Here is an 18,830-nt window from a genome sequence, read left to right as displayed (position 1 = left end):
AAGTTCCTAGAGTTCGTCCCATCTGTTGCCATCCGATTGCAGGAGTCTCTGACTGAACCGCGTCATATTGAATGAGATTCATGATACTCGCATATGATGAATGGATGCAGTAACAAGTCTGATGCAGAAGGTGTTAAATCCGGTTCCTTGTGAAAGCATTTCAGCAAAAAGTCTTTCGCCTCAGCAGACAGTTGTTCAGGTATTGGTGGATGAGATCTAGTTGTCCTAATGTAGAAAAGAGCTGACACCTCCTGCTTGTAATTTTTGTAATTTCTTCACCATGGAGATCATAAGGACAGATTCCCCGGGATCCAAAAATTGTTGCCATTTTGAATCAAAGGAATCAATTGAAGCTAGCCTGGTTATTCAACCAGTTCCCTCTGAAGACGGTGCAGTGCCATCAGGCTGTCTAGCAGAAGCTGCAGAACCATCGCCAATGTGAGAAGGACTCCATGATGACTCCTGAACATCATCGGCAGCAGGCGATTGAGTCCCGGGTTCCAGAGCAAGTTTTGGAGGAGTTTGTGCCCTTAAGTTATCCCAGGCAACTGCCTTGAAAAAGGGATGTATTTTCAAAATAGCATAACCATCAGGTCCTGCGCCTGGTCTCCTGCTCGGGTCTAAATCCAATAGCCGGTCAATAAGGTCTCTTGCTTCGTCTGAAAAGTAATCTGGAAATCGAATTTCTCTTGCTATAATTCTTTGGAAAATAAGCCATTCACTTGCATCTTTAAAAGGAGAAGTTCCAGAAAGCATTTGATATAATGTGCAGCCAGGTGCCCAGAGGTCATTTCCGAAAGTTGCAGGAGAAGAATTAAGAACCTCTGGAGGGACATAAGCAGCTGTTCCCACAAATGTGCAGGCTTTGTCATCTGATGCTGCATTTGGAAGGACGGTAATTTGGCTATCTTGCATAGGCTTCACACTCCCAAAATCAGCTATTTTAATATGTCCTTCAGTTGTGAGTAATAAGTTCTCTGGCTTAATATCACGATGTATCACTCCCAAACCATGTATGTATTCAAGAGCATCAACAACTTCAGCTGCATAGAATCGTGCCTCCTCCTCAGTTAGACGGCCTTTCCTGGTAATTTGATCAAAAAGTTCTCCACCTTCACAAGATTCAAGTGCCATGTACAGAGAAAATGAGTCTTGAAATGTGAAATATAGCCGCACAATGCCAGGATGATCCAATTGATCTAGCACTATGCGTTCCAACTTCACATATGCAGTTTTGTTCTCTTTGGTAATAAATTTTTTGTCCATGATCTTCAATGCATATACAACTCCTATGTCTTTCTTCTTTGCCCTCACAACCTTAGAATAAGAGCCAACGCCATAGATCTTGCCCAATTCAAAGTCCTGAATGGTGTAATTCTCCTGAGGTGCCCTAAAAACAAAGCTTTTGGATCTCTGAACAATACCAGCACCATTGGAAGAGGAAGAAGTCCGTTGAATCTTGACCTTGGAATCAAAATCCTTCTCCATTTCCAACATAGCTCGGTTAGTAATAACCCAAGAACAAACAACACCAGCACCCTACATTCATGTAACATCTTTCTCTCTCCAGAAACCCTATGAAAAGGGGTGAATTGAAATTGAGATTGAAAAATGAAAACCCTATCTGTAGAGAGAGAAGGGTAATTTGGTTGATGATTATGTAATGACCTAGATATGAATGCATGGTTGAATATGATTTTTGAATGTATGATATTAATGAATGAATGAGAATTTGGTTGGAACTTGATTTGTGATTGTAATTTGAACTTGGTTGAAGTGTTTGTAAAACTCATCTCAATGTCAATTTAAAATACAAAAAACCAATAAAACCAAATAAAATCACATTAATCTATAATTTGTTAAAATTACTTTGATATCAATTCTAACATTTATTAAAATCAATTAGAGCTTGAATCATTAGTAAAATAAACAATTAAGATTAAATTGAAATTTGGAATTAAACTTAATTCGAAATTAAAATCAAATTGAAAATTAAAAAGTCAAATAATTAAAATCCATTTTATAATCAAAAGCACCATGATCAAAAAGGCCTAGACAATGACCAATGTGTAACAAAAATATGGATTTGGGAATGAATGTATGCAAGTGAATTTTAGGCCAAGTGCCAAATAAAAATGAAAAAAAAATTCAGGACCAAAATTGGGGTATGACAGGGATGCGTTTGGAGGAAGGTGTCCGGGAAGGACGGTTGTCTAAGGATGAGAGCTCTTCTAAACGATATGGGGCGTTTAAGAAGAAAGATGGGGAGGCACATGCTGTGCAATCCCATGCTAAACCTAGAAGACCCTCTGATAAGAGGAAGCCAGTGCGTCATCAGCATCAGGTGGCTCATATAGCACCTGTCTTCAGAGACAACAATCAGCATAATCAGCAACAACCTCAGTATCAACAACAACATCGTCCACAGCAACAAGCTTACCAGCCTCGTGGCAGCACCAGTAATCAGGCCAATCTGAATTATGATAGGAAAAAGATCACTTTTGATCCTATTCCTATGTCATATGTTGAGCTGTATCCCTCTTTAATAGAGCGGAAACTGGTTACTCCCAGAGAGCCTCCGGCTGTACCTGTTAACCCGCAGTGGTGGTACAAGCCAGATCGACATTGTGTGTATCATTCCGGTGCTCCGGGTCACAACATAGAGAACTGCTATCCATTGAAAACTAAGGTTCAAGACCTTATGCGATGCGGCATTCTGAGCTTTGAGGACTCAGGCCCCAATGTTACGAAGAACCCATTGCCCGAGCATGGGAAGTCGGTTAACATGGTTCAGGGGTGCCCTGGCAAATATAAAGTCAAATATGTGAGCCATATTCGACAGTCATTGGTCGAGTTACATCGTTTGCTGTGTCAGTACAGTCATATGGAGCACGACCATGACAGGTGCCATATCTGTTCTGTTAATAGATTGGGTTGTCGCCAAGTGCGACGAGAGCTTCAAGAGCTGTTGGATGAGGGTACTATTGAGATTCTACAGAATCGAAATGTTGATGAAGACGAACCAGAGGTGAATGTGATTTCTCCTGTGTTCAAATTGCTCGAGCCTGTTGTTATCCGTTACGATGGTAGCAAGCCGAAGGTCTCTCCTTCTCTGGTAATCAAACCTGCAGGCCCTGTGCCTTATTCTTCGGATAAAGCTATTCCCTTCCGTTATAATCCCGTTGCTGTGGAAGATGGGAAAGAAGTGCCTTTGCCTTCAACTTTTGTGGTTAATATTCCTGATGTGAGCGGGTTGACCTGTAGTGGTCGTGTGTTTTCAGCACCTAAGCCTCAGGATAGAGCTGTTGCTTCTGATTCTGCTGAGCGTCCGGTTGGGACTGCGGTGAACGTTCAGAATCCGGAACCTGTTGCCAAACCCTCCTTTGTACAAAAGACTCCTGCTTCTTCTGTTGGCCCGAGTGGCATTGTGAATGAAGAATGTGATGAGATGCTGAAGCTCATCAAGAAGAGTGAGTACAATGTTGTAGATCAGCTTCTACAAACGCCGTCCAAGATCTCCGTACTATCTTTGCTGCTGAATTCAGAACCCCATAGGGAGGCTCTGCAGAAAGTTTTGGACCTGGCCTATGTTGATCATGATGTCACGATTGAACAGTTTGACAGTATAGTTGCAAACGTCACTGCTTGCAATACTTTGAGTTTCTGTGACGCTGATCTCCCTGAGGAGGGAAGAGACCACAACATGGCTCTACATATTTCTATGAACTGCAAGACCGACGCCATGTCCAACGTGCTGGTGGACACTGGGTCATCTTTGAATGTATTGCCGAAGACCACTCTTTCGAGATTGTCATATCAGGGGCCTCCCATGAGGCAGAGTGGTGTTGTTGTGAAAGCTTTTGATGGGTCGCGTAAGACTGTGATTGGGGAAGTTGATCTCCCAATCAAGATTGGACCAAGTGATTTCCAAGTTACCTTTCAGGTCATGGATATCCACCCATCTTATAGTTGTCTCCTTGGTAGACCATGGATTCACGAGGCTGGCGCTGTGACATCCACCCTACACCAGAAGCTGAAATTCGTCAAGAATAAGAAACTGGTTGTGGTAGGGGGAGAAAAGGCTCTCCTGGTTAGCCACTTGTCTTCTTTCTCATATATTGATGCTGAGGATGAATTGGAACTCCTTTCCAAGCTTTGTCTATTGCTGAGCCAATTGAGAAGAAGTCTCCTTCATTTTCTTCCTATCGTGATGCGAAACTGGCCATTGAATATGGTGCAGTTGCTGGTTTAGGGAAGATGATTGAGCTTGAAGACAATAAATCCCGGGCTGGCATTGGCTATTCTTCTGGGGCATTTAACAAGAAAGGGTTGTTCAAGAGTGGAGGTTTCATCCATGCTGATCAAGCTGAGGAAGCTGCTGCTATCTTAGAAGAGGATGCAGAAGACTTGAGTAACTTTGTCATCCCTGGCGGGATCTGCCATAATTGGGTCGCTGTGGATGTTCCTACGGTCATTCATAAGTCAGCGTAATTTGTTCACTTTGTTCAAAACCCTTCTCCCATGCCAAAAGGAGAAGTGATGACATTGTTGGCAGCATTTATACAATGATATTTCATTCAATTAATGCATTGTTAAACATTTGTTTTTCCATTTGTTTTCACTTTTTGCTTTTGCATGAAATCAGTGATCACAAAAAACCCTAAAAACAAGAATAAAAGCAATCTTTTTTTCATCTACATAATGATTTGCTTGTTTAAATTCTAAAGCTTTTTATTATCCAAAATCATTATGCAGGTTGATTCTAAAACCCATTGAACATAATGATCCAACGCCATCTCCCAATTTTGAATTCCCTGTATTCGAGGCAGAGGAAGATGATGTTGAAGGAATTCCTGATGAGATTACCCGTCTCCTTGAGCACGAGAAGAAGATCATTCAGCCGCATCTCGAAGATCTGGAAACAGTCAACTTGGGGTATGAAGTTTGTGTTCGTATGGTGAGGATTGGGGCACTTCTTGAAGAGTCTGTCAAGAAGGGGTTGATCAGTTTGCTACGAGAATATTTCGATATCTTTGCTTGGTCGTATGAAGACATGCCAGGTCTAGATACAGATATTGTGCAACATTTCCTGCCTTTGAAGCCTGAGTGCGTGCCTGTGAAGCAGAAGCTCAGAAGAACTCATCCAGATATGGCAGTGAAGATCAAAGAGGAAGTTCAGAAGCAAATTGATGCGGGGTTTCTGGTGACTTCTACATATCCTTAATGGGTGGCCAATATTGTGCTTGTGCCTAAGAAGGATGGAAAAGTCCGTATGTGTGTTGATTACAGAGATTTGAATAAGGCTGGTCCTAAAGATGATTTCCCTCTACCACACATTGATATGTTGGTAGACAATACAACTAAATTCAAAGTCTTTTCGTTTATGGACGGATTTTCCGGTTATAATCAAATCAAGATGGCACCCGAAGATATGGAGAAGACAACATTCATCACACCTTGGGGAACATTCTGTTATCGAGTGATGCCCTTCGGTTTGAAGAACGCCGGAGCCACGTATCAACGTGCTATGACTACCTTGTTTCATGATATGATGCACAAGGAGATAAAGGTCTATGTTGATGATATGATTGCTAAGTCCGGAACGGAAGTTGAACATGTTGAGCATTTGTTGAAGCTTTTTCAGCGTTTAAGGAAGTTTAGGCTTCGCCTGAATCCGAACAAATGTACATTTGGAGTCCGTTCCGGCAAGTTGTTGGGTTTTGTAGTCAGCGAGAGAGGTATTGAGGTTGATCCTGCAAAGGTCAAAGCAATACAAGAGATGCCCGCACCCAAAACTGAAAAGCAAGTTCGAGGTTTTCTTGGCCGCTTGAATTATATTTCCAGATTTATATCCCACATGACTGCCACATGTGCACCGATATTCAAGCTCCTCCGGAAAGATCAATCTCATGATTGGACCGAGGATTTCCAGAAAGCTTTCGACAGTATCAAAGAATATCTGTCTGAACCTCTGATCTTGTCTCCTCCTGTAGAAGGAAGACCTCTGATCATGTATTTGACTGTTCTTGAAGACTCGATGGGTTGTGTACGCGGTCAACAAGATGAATCAGGGAAGAAAGAATCTGCTATCTACTACCTCAGTAAGAAGTTTACTGATTGTGAGTCTCGATACTCAATGCTTGAGAAGACGTGTTGTGCTTTGGCTTGGGCTGCTAAGCGTTTGCGCCAGTACATGATAAATCATACAACTTGGTTGATATCCAGAATGGATCCAATCAAGTATATCTTCGAGAAGCCTGCTTTAACTGGGAGGATTGCCCGTTGGCAGATGTTGTTGTCTGAGTATGATATCGAGTATCGAGCTCAGAAAGCTATCAAAGGTAGTATATTGGCTGACCATTTAGCGCACCAGCCGATTGAAGATCATCAGTCTTTTCAGTATGACTTCCCAGATGAGGAGATTCTGTATTTGAAAATGAAAGATTGTGATGAGCCTACACTTGATGAAGGTCCGGAACCTGGTTACAGATGGACGATGGTGTTTGATGGCGCTGTGAATCAGTATGGAAATGGAATTGGGGCAGTAATCATTACTCCTCATGGCACGCATATTCCGTTTACAACAAGGCTAACTTTCAAATGCACGAATAATATGGCTAAGTACGAGGCCTGTATTATGGGATTAGAAGATTGTATTGATTTGAGAATCAAACATCTCGATGTTTATGGTGATTCGGCCCTAGTTGTCAATCAGATCAAGGGTGAATGGGAAACGAATCAGCCAGGTCTCATTCCGTATAGAGATTATGCGAGGAGGATTTCAACGTTCTTTACTGAAGTTGACTTTCATCATATTCCTCGAGAGGATAATCGGATGGCAGATGCTCTTGCTACGCTTGCTTCCATGATTGTGGTCAAGTATTGGAATGAAGTTCCCAACATCACCGTGATGCGCTTGGATAGACCGGCTCACGTGTTTGCAGTTGAAGAAGTGAATGATGTCAAGAATTTCCTCCAGAACCAGGTCTACCCGCCTGGGGCATCTGTGAAAGACAGGAAAACTTTGAGAAGGTTGTCAGGAAGCTTCTACCTCAGTGGTGAAGTGTTGTACAAGAGAAATTTTGACATGGTTTTGCTCAGATGCGTGGATAGACACAAAGCAAACCTGTTAATGACTGAGGTCCATGAAGGTTCATTTGGTACTCATTCCAATGGACATGCCATGGTAAGAAAGATGCTGAGAGCAGGCTACTATTGGCTGACAATGGAGTCTGACTGCTGCAAATATGTGAAGAAATGCCACAAGTGTCAGATTTATGCGGACAAGATTCATATTCCACCGACACTTCTGAATGTGATTTCATCACCATGGCCTTTCTCTATGTGGGGAATCGACATGATCGGCATGATTGAACCGAAGGCGTCCAATGGACACAGGTTTATTCTCGTAGCAATTGATTACTTCACCAAATGGGTTGAAGTCGCATCGTATGCGAATGTGACCAGGCAGGTGGTTGTGAAGTTTATCAAGAATCAGCTGATTTGCCGTTATTGTGTGCCAGATAAGATCATTACTGATAATGGATCTAATCTGAATAATAAGATGATGGAAGAGTTGTGCGCTGAGTTCAAGATTGCACATCATAACTCCTCTCCTTACAGACCAAAGATGAATGGGGTTGTTGAAGCTGCTAATAAGAATATCAAGAAGATTATCCAGAAGATGACAGTTACGTACAAAGATTGGCATGAGATGCTGCCATTTGCTTTGCATGGTTATCGTACATATGTCCGCACTTCAACAGGGGCAACCCCTTTCTCTCTTGTTTACGGCATGGAGGCTGTTCTCCCAGTAGAGGTGGAGATCCCATCAATGAGAGTCTTGATGGAAGTCAAGTTGACTGATGCTGAATGGATTCAGAGTCGTTATGACCAACTGAATTTGATTGAAGAAAAGAGATTGACTGCCATGTGCCATGGTCAGTTATATCAGCAGAGAATGAAGAAAGCATTCGATAAGAAGGTCAAGCCTCGTGTGTTCCGAGAAGGTGACCTCGTGCTCAAGAAAGTCTTGTCTTTCGCGCCCGATTCCAGGGGCAAGTGGACTCCAAACTATGAAGGTTCATATGTTGTTAAGAGAGCCTTTTCAGGCGGTGCTTTGATGCTTACAACAATGGATGGGGAGGATTTCACTCATCCTGTGAATTCAGATGCAGTCAAGAAATACTTTGCCTAAAAAAAAGAGTATAAAAGAAAAACAGAATAACTCGCTAAGTTGAAAACCCGAAAGGGCGGCTTAGGCAAAAATGAGCGTCTCGGTGGAGAACCCGAAAGGGCGATCCAGGCAAAAGTTAGAGACATAAAAAAGAATATTTGCATCCCGCTAGATTGAGTACCTCATCTTGGGGCAATCTAGGCAAAAATTAGGGATATGGCAAGTAACTGCATCCTGACAAGACTTTCTGTTCCGCAACTGTCTTTTCGCTAGAGGATTCTCGATTCGTCGTCGACTGAAGCTTCGAATACATCGAGATTCAAATTGGTAAAGAAAGGATCATTATGTTCAATGTAGCCCTCTTCCAATATATATCACTCATTTCAAATTTGTACAGATCTATGGAGTCTTGCCATTTGCAGGCTACCATTCCATCAAATAAATTTGAGCTTTTATCCAATTATTTGCACTCTTATTTGTTTCAATTCAACAAATGTTTTGCATGTTTTAATTGATAAAATGTCATTGTTTTAAACAAATAAATTTTTCAAATTGTTGTTTTAAACAAAGTGAATATTCACAATGATGAAAGGATACTCAAGAATTTCTCAGTGCTCTCCCGAGGGTGGCATGATTTCCAACAGGGTAAGACATTTGTTCATATTCCTGGCATGGTTGTATCCTCTTTCTCTAGTTTTGTTGTTGGGGTTGTTCCCCAAGCAGAGCTTTTGTTGGGGTTGTTCCCCAAGCAGAGTGTTTTTTATAGACTTCACGGTCCTCTCTAACAATATTCTCTCTTCAGCATGGGTGTTTTCCCTCTTGGAAGATTCGGTAGTTGGTGGGTTGACACCCCGGTACTTCATCACTTTCCTCAGCACAGTCGTTAGCAGATTTGTTGATACGACACGCTTCATTTGTGCTATATCTCCCCATCAGAGCGCTTGTTGAGGTTTTCACCTCTTATCCCTTCAGCAGAGCAGTGATTTTATTTCCTTCTCAGCGGTTGTTGATTTCCTCTCAGAAGGTTCAGTATTTGGTGGTTGATCCCCAGTCTCCTCCTCATCCCTAGTGGAGCCACCAGTAGATTTGTGGTATGATGGATTGTATCGGTGATGATTTCCCTACAGAATCCCCAACAGAGTTGGTATTCCCCAACGGAGTTGGTATCCTCAACAGAGTTGCTTTTGTGGCAGTCTTCCTGTTGAAATCTCTGTTTCCTAGTGGGGTCGGTTGGTGATCTATCATCCATGGATTGGTTGATTCCCCGATGCTTTTGATCCCTAGTAGAGTGGCTTGTTGCGGAATCTACTTTTGTGTGATCTATTTTCCCTCAGTGGGTTTATCCCCGTTCGGGGTGGCTGACAGTATCCCCATTAGAGTTGCTTGTGCAGCTAAATTTTACTCGTATTCTGTTCTCTTCAGTAGTTCTTGCTTGAGCAGTGAACTCTTGTTTCCCAGTTGATACTAAGAATCCCCCTGCAGATATCTTGGGATTTCTCCATTTCCCTAACAGATCGATCTTTGTGGCAATTTCTGCATGTTGTGAACTTCTGTTCCCAAGTTGGGTTGATTGTTGATCCATCACTCAGAGATTTTGTGATTTCTTTGATATCTCTGACCTCTTTTGCCTTCCCGCAGATCTCTGCTTTTTAGCTTGGAGATCTCCAGCAGATTGGCTTTCCAGTTGGTTCTTGGTTGTTTTTTCCCCTGGAAGTGTAGTACCGGGGGTTTGATTCCTGGGCCTGTTTGTGTTAGAAATGTCTGTTTTGTCAGCATTCATCAAACATAAATCACGCATATTCATGCATACTTTCAACATTCAGATATTCATGTTGCATTTTTTGCCATATATCTTTTGTTTGTTGTCTCCTGCTAATGGGTGATATAGATCTCTCCAGTAGATCTTCCCAAGCAAATGTCGGGTGTTTAATCTCTCAATATAGAGTCAGCCCCATAAGCAGAAAGTGTCTGTCTTTCATTCTGCGATTCCCCACTGAGATATATCCTCGTGGATGACGGTTTCTTCCGTTTCCTCCCAACACATATATTGGGATGTATTTTTCTATTGAGTTATATCCTCATTAGGACGAGTTTTGATTCGGTTTGCCTTTTTGGTTTGATCCTGAATTGGCATTTTTTCAACTGTTTCTTGTGCTTCCCTGTGGAATAAATGAATAAATTGCCCAGTAACCGGCAAAAATTCTTTTATCCCCAGCGGAATCTTTTGGGCCTCTACCCTTATACCAGTAGTTATAAGTCCTATGTACCCTTGCCTCTTGGCGGAATTTATGGTTATATACCTTTTATTCCTCGGCAAGAGTTGTTGGTTTTCTACCCAGTAGTCGGTAGTCGTAAATCCTAGTACTTGCTTGCTCCTCAGCATTTGGTGGTTTGTTATAAACCCTATTTTGTTTCCCCGTGCGGAGTTGTGATTCTTTCATTCCCCACGCAGAGAGTTGTTGGCTACTACCCAATATTCGGTAGTTGTAAGTCCTATCTCTTTTCCCCTAGCAGAGGTAACCTTTGTGGTTCATTCTGGTTGGTGGTGGATTTTGTGGTCTTCTACCCAGTTTTCGGTAGTTGTAAATCCTATGTTGTTGTGGTTTTTATCCCCAACGGAGTCTGTGCTTTCTTGTGGATAATTGCCGGATGCTAGCAATTTTATCCTCAGCCAGAGTTTTGGTCTTCTACCCCGTATTCGGTAGTTGTAAACCCTAATTTCCACCTTTGCAGAGTTAACCTTGTTGTTCATCCTAACCGATGATGGTTACTCTTTGTGGTTATCTTCATTTAATATTCGATGTTGATATTCCCTCCTTGCTTCTGGGTAATTGCTGTTTGCTAGCAATTGTATCCCCAACAAGTCTTCTGGATAATTGCCGGATGCTAGCAATTTTATCCTCAGTGGTTTCTTTCACCGTTTGCCAGTGATTTGTTCCCCGGATCATTGATGTTTATCAATGCATCCCTTGTGAGTCATCTTTCATTTACCCTTTTGCTTGGTAATGATCGTTGCTCCCTTTGATCGGTCATATTTATATACCTAGTTTTGGTATCCCGATGCCTTTCTTTTCGGTTTATTTATCCTTTATTAACCCAGTAGCCGGTTGTGGATAATCTTCCATGCGAGTGTGTTATCCACGTTCTGACGGTAATGGATAATATATCTCATGCACTCTTCAGTCGAAGCCTGTTGTGTTTCCCCAGTCGAGTAAGATTCGTTATTCCTTTATGGAATCGAATATTTGTTGTTCTCTTGGATAATTGTCGGATGCTTGCAATTTATCCCCTGTGAGTTATCTTTCGTTTACCCTGTTGTTGTTGGTAACGATTGTTTCTCTTTTTTGGTTGGTCACCTATTATATACCCCGTAACCGGTATCTCTGGTGTCTTTTCCTTTGCGAGTGTATTATTCACGTTCTGACGGTAATGAATAATATATCTCTTTCACTCTTTGGTTGGAATCCTTTGTTGATTTTCCCCAGCGGAGTAAGATTTGTATTCTTTGTAGAATCGAATATCCATCCTTTGATAAGTTTGCGTTTTGCTCTCTTCAGGATGATGAGTGTCTTGGCATATATACCAATTCACGTTTCGGTAGGTCACCTATTATATACCCAGTAACCGGTATCCATGGTGTTTCCTTCCATGCGAGTATGTTGTCTACATTCTGACGGTAATAGATAATATATCTCATGCGAGTATACTATCCACGTTCTGACGGTAATGGATATTATATCTCATGCGCTCTTTGGGTTGTTTCCCTAGCTGAGTAAGGTTCGTTTTCCCATTGCGGATTCGAATATCCATCCTGTAAGTCGATTTGCTTTTTCAAGCCCTCCTTTCGGATGATGAGTGTTTTGGCATATATACCAATTCACGCTTTGGTCGGTCACCTATTATATACCCAGTAACCGGTATCCCTGGTGTTCCTTCCTTTCTGCTCCCTATTATGACCTTGATCCCCTGTGGAGTCAGATTTTCCTGAGTTGATGTACCTTTTTCAGGTCTTTCTCAGATGTTTGGTTGATTGATATCTCTCACCCTTATACCGGTCTTAGATATTCATTCTTCCTGAGCGTGTTACCCTTATACCGGTAACACCTCATTTCTTTGTTGCTTCTCCAGGAGAGTCTTTTTGTTAGACATTCTCCAATGGAGTTTCTTGTGGTGATTTTACCCTTTTGCTGTATTGGCGTTTTCCCCAATATATGCAGTTTTCCCCGGCAGGGAGGTTCTGTGTGAACCTTTTCCCCAGTCCGAGTCCGGATTTTTATCCGAAGTATCCTTCGTGGATAGTTTGAGTCAGCTTGAGTCTTTCCAATGGATGTGTCCTCCTTTGGAATTCTTCTTTTCCCTGTTTGAGTCCTTTGCTCCCCAGTGAGGTCTCTAGTCCAGTCGTGTCTTGTTCATGCCGTGTCAGTTTCCCCTAATTCAGAGTCGTGTCCTGCTCACGCATTCTTCTTCCTTTTATTATTATCCCCATGGGAGTCCTGTTAGAGTCTCTGTTCCTGGTGAGTGTATTACTCCGATGGATCGTCTTTTCTTCTTTGTGGACCCATATCCCCCACAGAGTTTTGTTTCTTTTGCATGCATACATTTGCATCATGAGGTCTCTTAGGGACCAAAATTTGTCTCATTACTGTTATTTAAGCCCATTCTACCGCGTCGAGATGAAGATTTCTAAACTTCACTTCTCCGGCTAGAATGACCTTAAATAGGGGCATCTGTAAGACTCCAATTTTGTCCCTAAGATCCCTCATGGCATCATATCATATCATCACATTGCCTCAAGGATCATTGTGCACTTTGCTTGCTTCCCTATGGGTGGGTTATCTTCTGAGAGTGATTCTTGATCACCAAGCATGATTTGCATTTGTATATCATTTGCTTTTCTTTTCATCACTAACCAAAAGTACAAAAAATATGTCATCTAACCTTTGTCTTGCAGATGAAGCAATCACAGGTCAAAGCAATCAAAGGCAGTCATTGAGCAATAGATGGTGGCCATTCTTGAGAATTTGGACCCCACAATCATTATCAATAGTTCATATGAACCATGATGTCATTTTGAAGCAAGATCCCAAGTGGTAGAGGCTTGAATTTCATCAGAACATTTTTCAGGTCATTTGAAGGTCTAGAAAAGTCAACTGCAAAGTCAACTGTGGATTTGGAGGTGGGAAGTGATTAGAAATACTTCATTCATGTTCAAACAAGTCTCATTTGACATTTCAAACATCAACATTGAAGAATTTAAAGTCAGGTCAAAACTTTCCAAAAATAGAAAGTGACCTATAATTCAAACTTGCCAAAAATGGAAAGGTTTTAACCCAACTTCAACTTCATATTACATCATCAAGAAAGCTTCAAATGAAATTTTGTTTAACATAAAAGTTGTAGATCTTTCTCTCCCATTTCCAAAAAGTCCAAGATCATCAATTTCTCATGTGTGGTTAAGGAGATATGATCAAAACATGGCAAACTATGCATGGAACTTCAAATGGACATAACTTCTCAACCAAAGCTCCAAAATGGGTGGCTCTTTTTGCATTCTTCTTCTTTTGACCTCTAGTTTCCAAACCATGCATCGCATTGCACAAATTATCATCATATGAGCATTCGCTAATTCATTGGATTTTTGGAGGGAAAACATGAAATTCAAATTTGGTGCATTGTTTAAACATTTGACCATTACCATTGGCTCCAAAATTGATTTTTAAGTGAAAATAGATGGATTTCGTGCACTGTTCATGCATGCACTTCATGCATAGAGTGAAAAAGCCAATTTGCACTTACACCTCATTTTTGCTAATTCCATTTGCATTTGAGCTAAACATGATTAAAGAGTGATTAGCATGGCATATATAAACCAAAACCCTAACTATTTTTCAGATTAGCTTTGCATTTTTCAGATCTAGATCAAAACTCTCAAAATTTTCTCTCAAAAATTTCTTCCAATTTCTTCAAACAAGAACACATTTCATTGCTTGATTCTTGATCCTGAGGTGTTATTGAGTAACTTTGCACGTAGAACCAAGAGAATTCATGCAAGATTGAAGCATCCACAAAGCTTGAAGCATTAATGGTGATGTCAAATTCTGTTGGATTCGTGCACAATTAAGCTCCTATTCTTCCTCCAATCATCCGTACAAGCATCATAGAGGAGATTTGAAGCTATTACAAGCCTTGAATCCATCCAATTCCAGATATGCTCTTCGAGAGGTACATAAGTTGCTTTAAGTTCATTTTGAACTTCGCTTTGCTTGGTTGCTTAACCACTTAGGTATAACCTCTCTTCTTCATGTAGTCTGGAAGACCTATCCTGTTATGTGGGCAGACACCTGTCTGAAGTCCTCCTTAAGAGGCAATGCTTGTGATTGTTTACTTTTTGTGCCAAGCAGGAAAAGTCCTCTTATGAGGCGATTGGCAGATAAAAGAGATGTGTAATCCATCTCCTGCTATTCAGTGTGTCATTCACTTTGCTCACACAATGTGTTGATGCATTGTGGATAATAACCCAAGATCTTATAGGGTCAAATCACTTGTGGAGAAGAGTCCTACTTTCTGAACTCCCAAACTTTCTATTGTTTAAAGCTCTCCCAGGCCAGGGATAAGAGCTATGAGGCACACCCCTCATCTCCATTTCATCTGCTTCACCCTAACTCTCAATGTTAGGGTTAAGAGCACAACATACCCCATTCCGGTTGGTTGTAAAGCCTAACCTTGTTTGAGCCTAATTGATTGTATATAGTGTGTGCTGATTGACTTGTTTGTCTTCTTACTTGATTCATCTGTGCATATTTGCTTATGTGTGCCTCTGTGCATTTATCATCATTAATTGTACATCATTGCATGATCATTGTTCATATCTTTGTGGCACTTTTGTTTGTCCATTGAGGAGTCAATTGTAAGTCCATTTATTGGCAGTTGTTTCCTATGATCTGGAAGGAGTTGAGACTAAGACCATTTATTGGCATCCTATTTCCTTTGGAGTCGAGTGTAAGACCATTTATTGGCAACTTGTTTCCTCTTGCTTATTGCATTTATTGCTTACTTCTTGAGAGGAGTCAATTGTAAGTCCACTTATTGGCATTTGTTTCCTATGATCATTCTTAGGAGATTGGTATAAGTCCATAGATTGGCATCTGATATCCATGTTTGTTTTAGGAGATTGGTGTAAATCCATTGATTCGTATCCGGTATCCATCTTTGTTTGTGAGATTGGTGTAAGTCCATTGATTGGCATCCGGTATCCATTTGCTTTGTTATTTATTTGCTTATTTGCTCATTGCCTATTCCAAAGGAATCACTTAGATCATCTACATATGATCTCAAGAGGTGAACATCTAAGAAGTTTTACATCCCTTAACCCTCCCACCTTTTGTTTCTTTAAACCTCCATTTGCATGTTAACCCAAACTTGAAAACTTTGTGCAAACATTTTGACATGATTTCAAATTAGAAACCTAGGCCTTAAGCCTTTGATTTTTCAAACCTCATTTTCTTAATACTTCTTTTGAATTGAATTCTAATCATACTTTGACCATCTTTGTGAATAATCCTAATTGGTTAATTTCACTCATTCAATTGTCTTGTGGCTTTGTCCATTCTTGATAAGTTTTCATACATTAGCCATAGATCTCAATTATCTTAGTGGTTGATGTTAATCTCACCTTTTGTCCTTAGTGATTGAATTGTAAGACTTCCTTGCTTATTATAGGGTTAACCCCTCACTAGCAATTTGAAGCTTTTCTCACATGGTGGACTTGTTGTTTGTATAAGGTTGAGTTTTCTCCCGTGGATAACAAAAGACCTTAGGGCTTTTGTTTTAAAATGAACCCACTCATATTTTGGAAATCTTTTAGCCGAACTACGAGGTTTTGATCCTGTAAAGGTACGTAGGCAATGGTTATCCATCCAAACACAAAAATAATAACTTGTACATTCTTTTATCATCCATTCAATCCATGTTCGCACAATAAATATTTCATAAACAAATAACCTTTCGTACAACAAGTGTGAAAAGGGCTCCCTAGGAGTACCTAGGACGTTTTGGGTGTCTAACACCTTCCCATTGCGTAATTAACCCCTTACCCAGATCTCTGATCTTTTCATTAGTTTTCTATGTGTAAAACTTCTTAGGCTTTTGTTCGCTTTTTAGCCATTCCCTTGGATAAATAAAAGTGCGGTGGCGACTCGATTCTTTGTATACTTTGCTTTTGATTTAATCAATAAATCATAAAGTGACGAATACACCGCTACACTATCATACCAAGCCCTAGGAGCTTGTTTCAAACCATAGAGGGCTTTCCTTAACTTATACACATGCTTTGGAAGATTTGGATCTGTAAACCCTTTAGGTTGTTCAACATACACTTCCTCATTTAAGTAACCATTCAAGAAGGCAATTTTTACATCCATTTGGAACAGTTTAAACTTTAGAATACATGTCACTCCAAGCAATAGTCTAATGGACTCAAGGCGGGCTACATGGGCAAATGTTTCATCAAAGTCAACTCCTTCAACTTGAGTGTACCCTTGTGCTACCAATCTTGCTTTATTTTTAGTTACCACCCCTTGTTCATCAGATTTATTCTTGTAAACCCGCTTTGTTCCGATAACATTTTTCCTTCAGGTCTTGGAACCAGTTCTCATACTTCATTTCTCTTGAATTGGCCTAACTCTTCCTGCATGACATTGATACAGAATTCATCAGTTAAGGCTTCCTTGACATTCCTAGGCTCAATCTTGGACACAAAACAACCATGTGATATCACTTCCCTTGATCTAGTTGTGACCCCTTTGTTTGGGTCTCCTATAATGAGATCTTTAGGATGATCCTTCTGAATTTTGATAGAGGGTCCCTTGTTAATTTTGTCAGCTTCAGGTTCAGCTTGAGTGAGTTCATTCTCATTACTTTTGTCTGGGAAATCAGTTGGGGCATCATTTTGAGATGTCTCAACATCGTCTGTGACATCAGTCTGTTGATCATCAACCACAACATTGATAGATTCCATCATTAATTTTGTTATGTAATTACAGACTCTAAAAGCTCTGTTGTTTGTTGAGTAACCCATAAATATTCCTTCATCACTCTTGAGATCCATCTTCCTTCTTTGTTCACGATCAGTCAGGATATAACATTTACTACCAAACACATGGAAGTATTTGACAGTAGGTCTTCTTCCTTTCCAGACTTCATATAAAGTAGTAGGAGTCCCTTTCTTCAAGGTTACTCTGTTGTGAACATATCAGGCTGTGTTCATAGCTTCAGCCCAGAAGTGGTAGGGCAATTTCTTAGCATGAATCATAGCTCTGGCAGATTCTTGGATAGTTTTATTTTTCCTTTCTACCACACCATTTTGCTGAGGGATAATGGGAGATGAGAACTCATGACTAATTCCTTCAGATGAACAGAATCCAGCAAATTTGTTGTTCTCAAATTCTTTCCCATGATCACTTCTGATTCTGATAACCTGACTTTCTTTTTCTCTTTGAAGTCTTAGGCAAAGATCTTTGAATACCTCAAATACATCAGATTTTTCCCTTATAAAATTGACCCAGGTGTATCTGGAGAAGTCATCCACCACCACACAAGCATACTTTTTCCCACCAAGACTTTCCACCTGCATAGGTCCCATCAAGTCCATGTGGAGAAGTTCCAGCACTCTGGAAGTGGTGTCATGTCTGAGCTTCTGATGTGACATCTTTGTCTGTTTTCCAATCTGACACTCCTCACAAACTCTTCCTTCATCAATCTTTAAGGTTGGGATTCCTTTGACAACTTCAACAGATATGATCCTCTTCATTCCTTTAAGATGCAGATGGCCCAATTTTCGATGCCACAACTTCACTTCTTCTTCTTTGGCTAGAGTACACGTTGATGAATAACCAGTTTCTTGAGAACTCCACATATAACAATTGTCCTTAAACCCGACCCCTTTCATGATCACTTCATTTTCTTTATTAGTAATCAAACATTCAATTTTTGTGAAGTTTACATTTAGACCTTGGTCACATAGTTGACTGATGCTGATTAGGTTTGCAGTCAGTCCTTTAACAAGTAGCACATTGTCAAGGTTAGGGACTCCATGGCAGTTTAGCTTTCCAATCCCCTTGATTTCACCCTTTGCTCCATCACCAAAGGTTACATAGCTGATGGCATGAGGATGAAGATCAATTAGCAGGTTCTTGCTTCCAGTCATGTGTCTGAAGCATCCACTGTCAAAATACCAGTCTTCTTTGGCTGAAACTCTGAAGGAAGTGTGAGCTATCAGGTTAGTAGCACCAGTCCTAGGAACCCATTATTTTATGTTGACAGGGATGTGGTGTTTGGGTCTAGGTTGATGATGAGAAGGACTAGGATAGCCATACAACTTAAATCAGAATGGTTTTATGTGGCCAAATTTTCCACAATAATGGCATCTCCATCTTTGGTGTTTTCCTTTATGTTGTCTTTCCTTATGATGTTGTGACACATGATGTGACATCTTTGGTTTGCTGCCAGTGTGACTACACTCAGGTTTGGATTCATTGAACCAAAGGCCAGACTTGTCTCCTGCCATTTTTCCAGTCTGGAGAATTTTGTCTAAGGTGTCAGATCCATTGTTTAGCATTCTGACATACTTTGTCATCTCATCCAGTTTGGAGTTCAA

At 40.7% G+C, this 18,830-nt stretch overlaps 1 protein-coding gene across 1 annotated transcript; it reads right to left on the bottom strand.

Moving 5' to 3' along the window:
* Positions 1-246: 246 nt before the first annotated feature.
* Positions 247-1,639, bottom strand: LOC127086051 (3-phosphoinositide-dependent protein kinase 1). Its single transcript, XM_051026731.1, has one exon. The coding sequence runs from the start codon at positions 1,495-1,497 to the stop codon at positions 367-369; it is 1,131 nt and encodes a 376-aa protein (XP_050882688.1). The 5' UTR covers positions 1,498-1,639; the 3' UTR covers positions 247-366.
* Between the last annotated feature and the right edge of the window lie 17,191 nt (positions 1,640-18,830).

Source organism: Lathyrus oleraceus, chromosome 5 (genome assembly GCF_024323335.1).
Source record: "Lathyrus oleraceus cultivar Zhongwan6 chromosome 5, CAAS_Psat_ZW6_1.0, whole genome shotgun sequence".
Classification (NCBI taxonomy): domain Eukaryota; kingdom Viridiplantae; phylum Streptophyta; class Magnoliopsida; order Fabales; family Fabaceae; genus Lathyrus; species Lathyrus oleraceus.
The sequence above is the reverse complement of the archived record's forward strand: the minus strand, read 5'-3'. Positions and strand labels throughout refer to the sequence as shown.

Coding starts and splice junctions, on each gene's coding strand:
- LOC127086051 (XM_051026731.1), bottom strand. CDS start 1,497: ATGTTGGAAATGGAGAAGGATTTTGATTCCAAGGTCAAGATTCAACGG.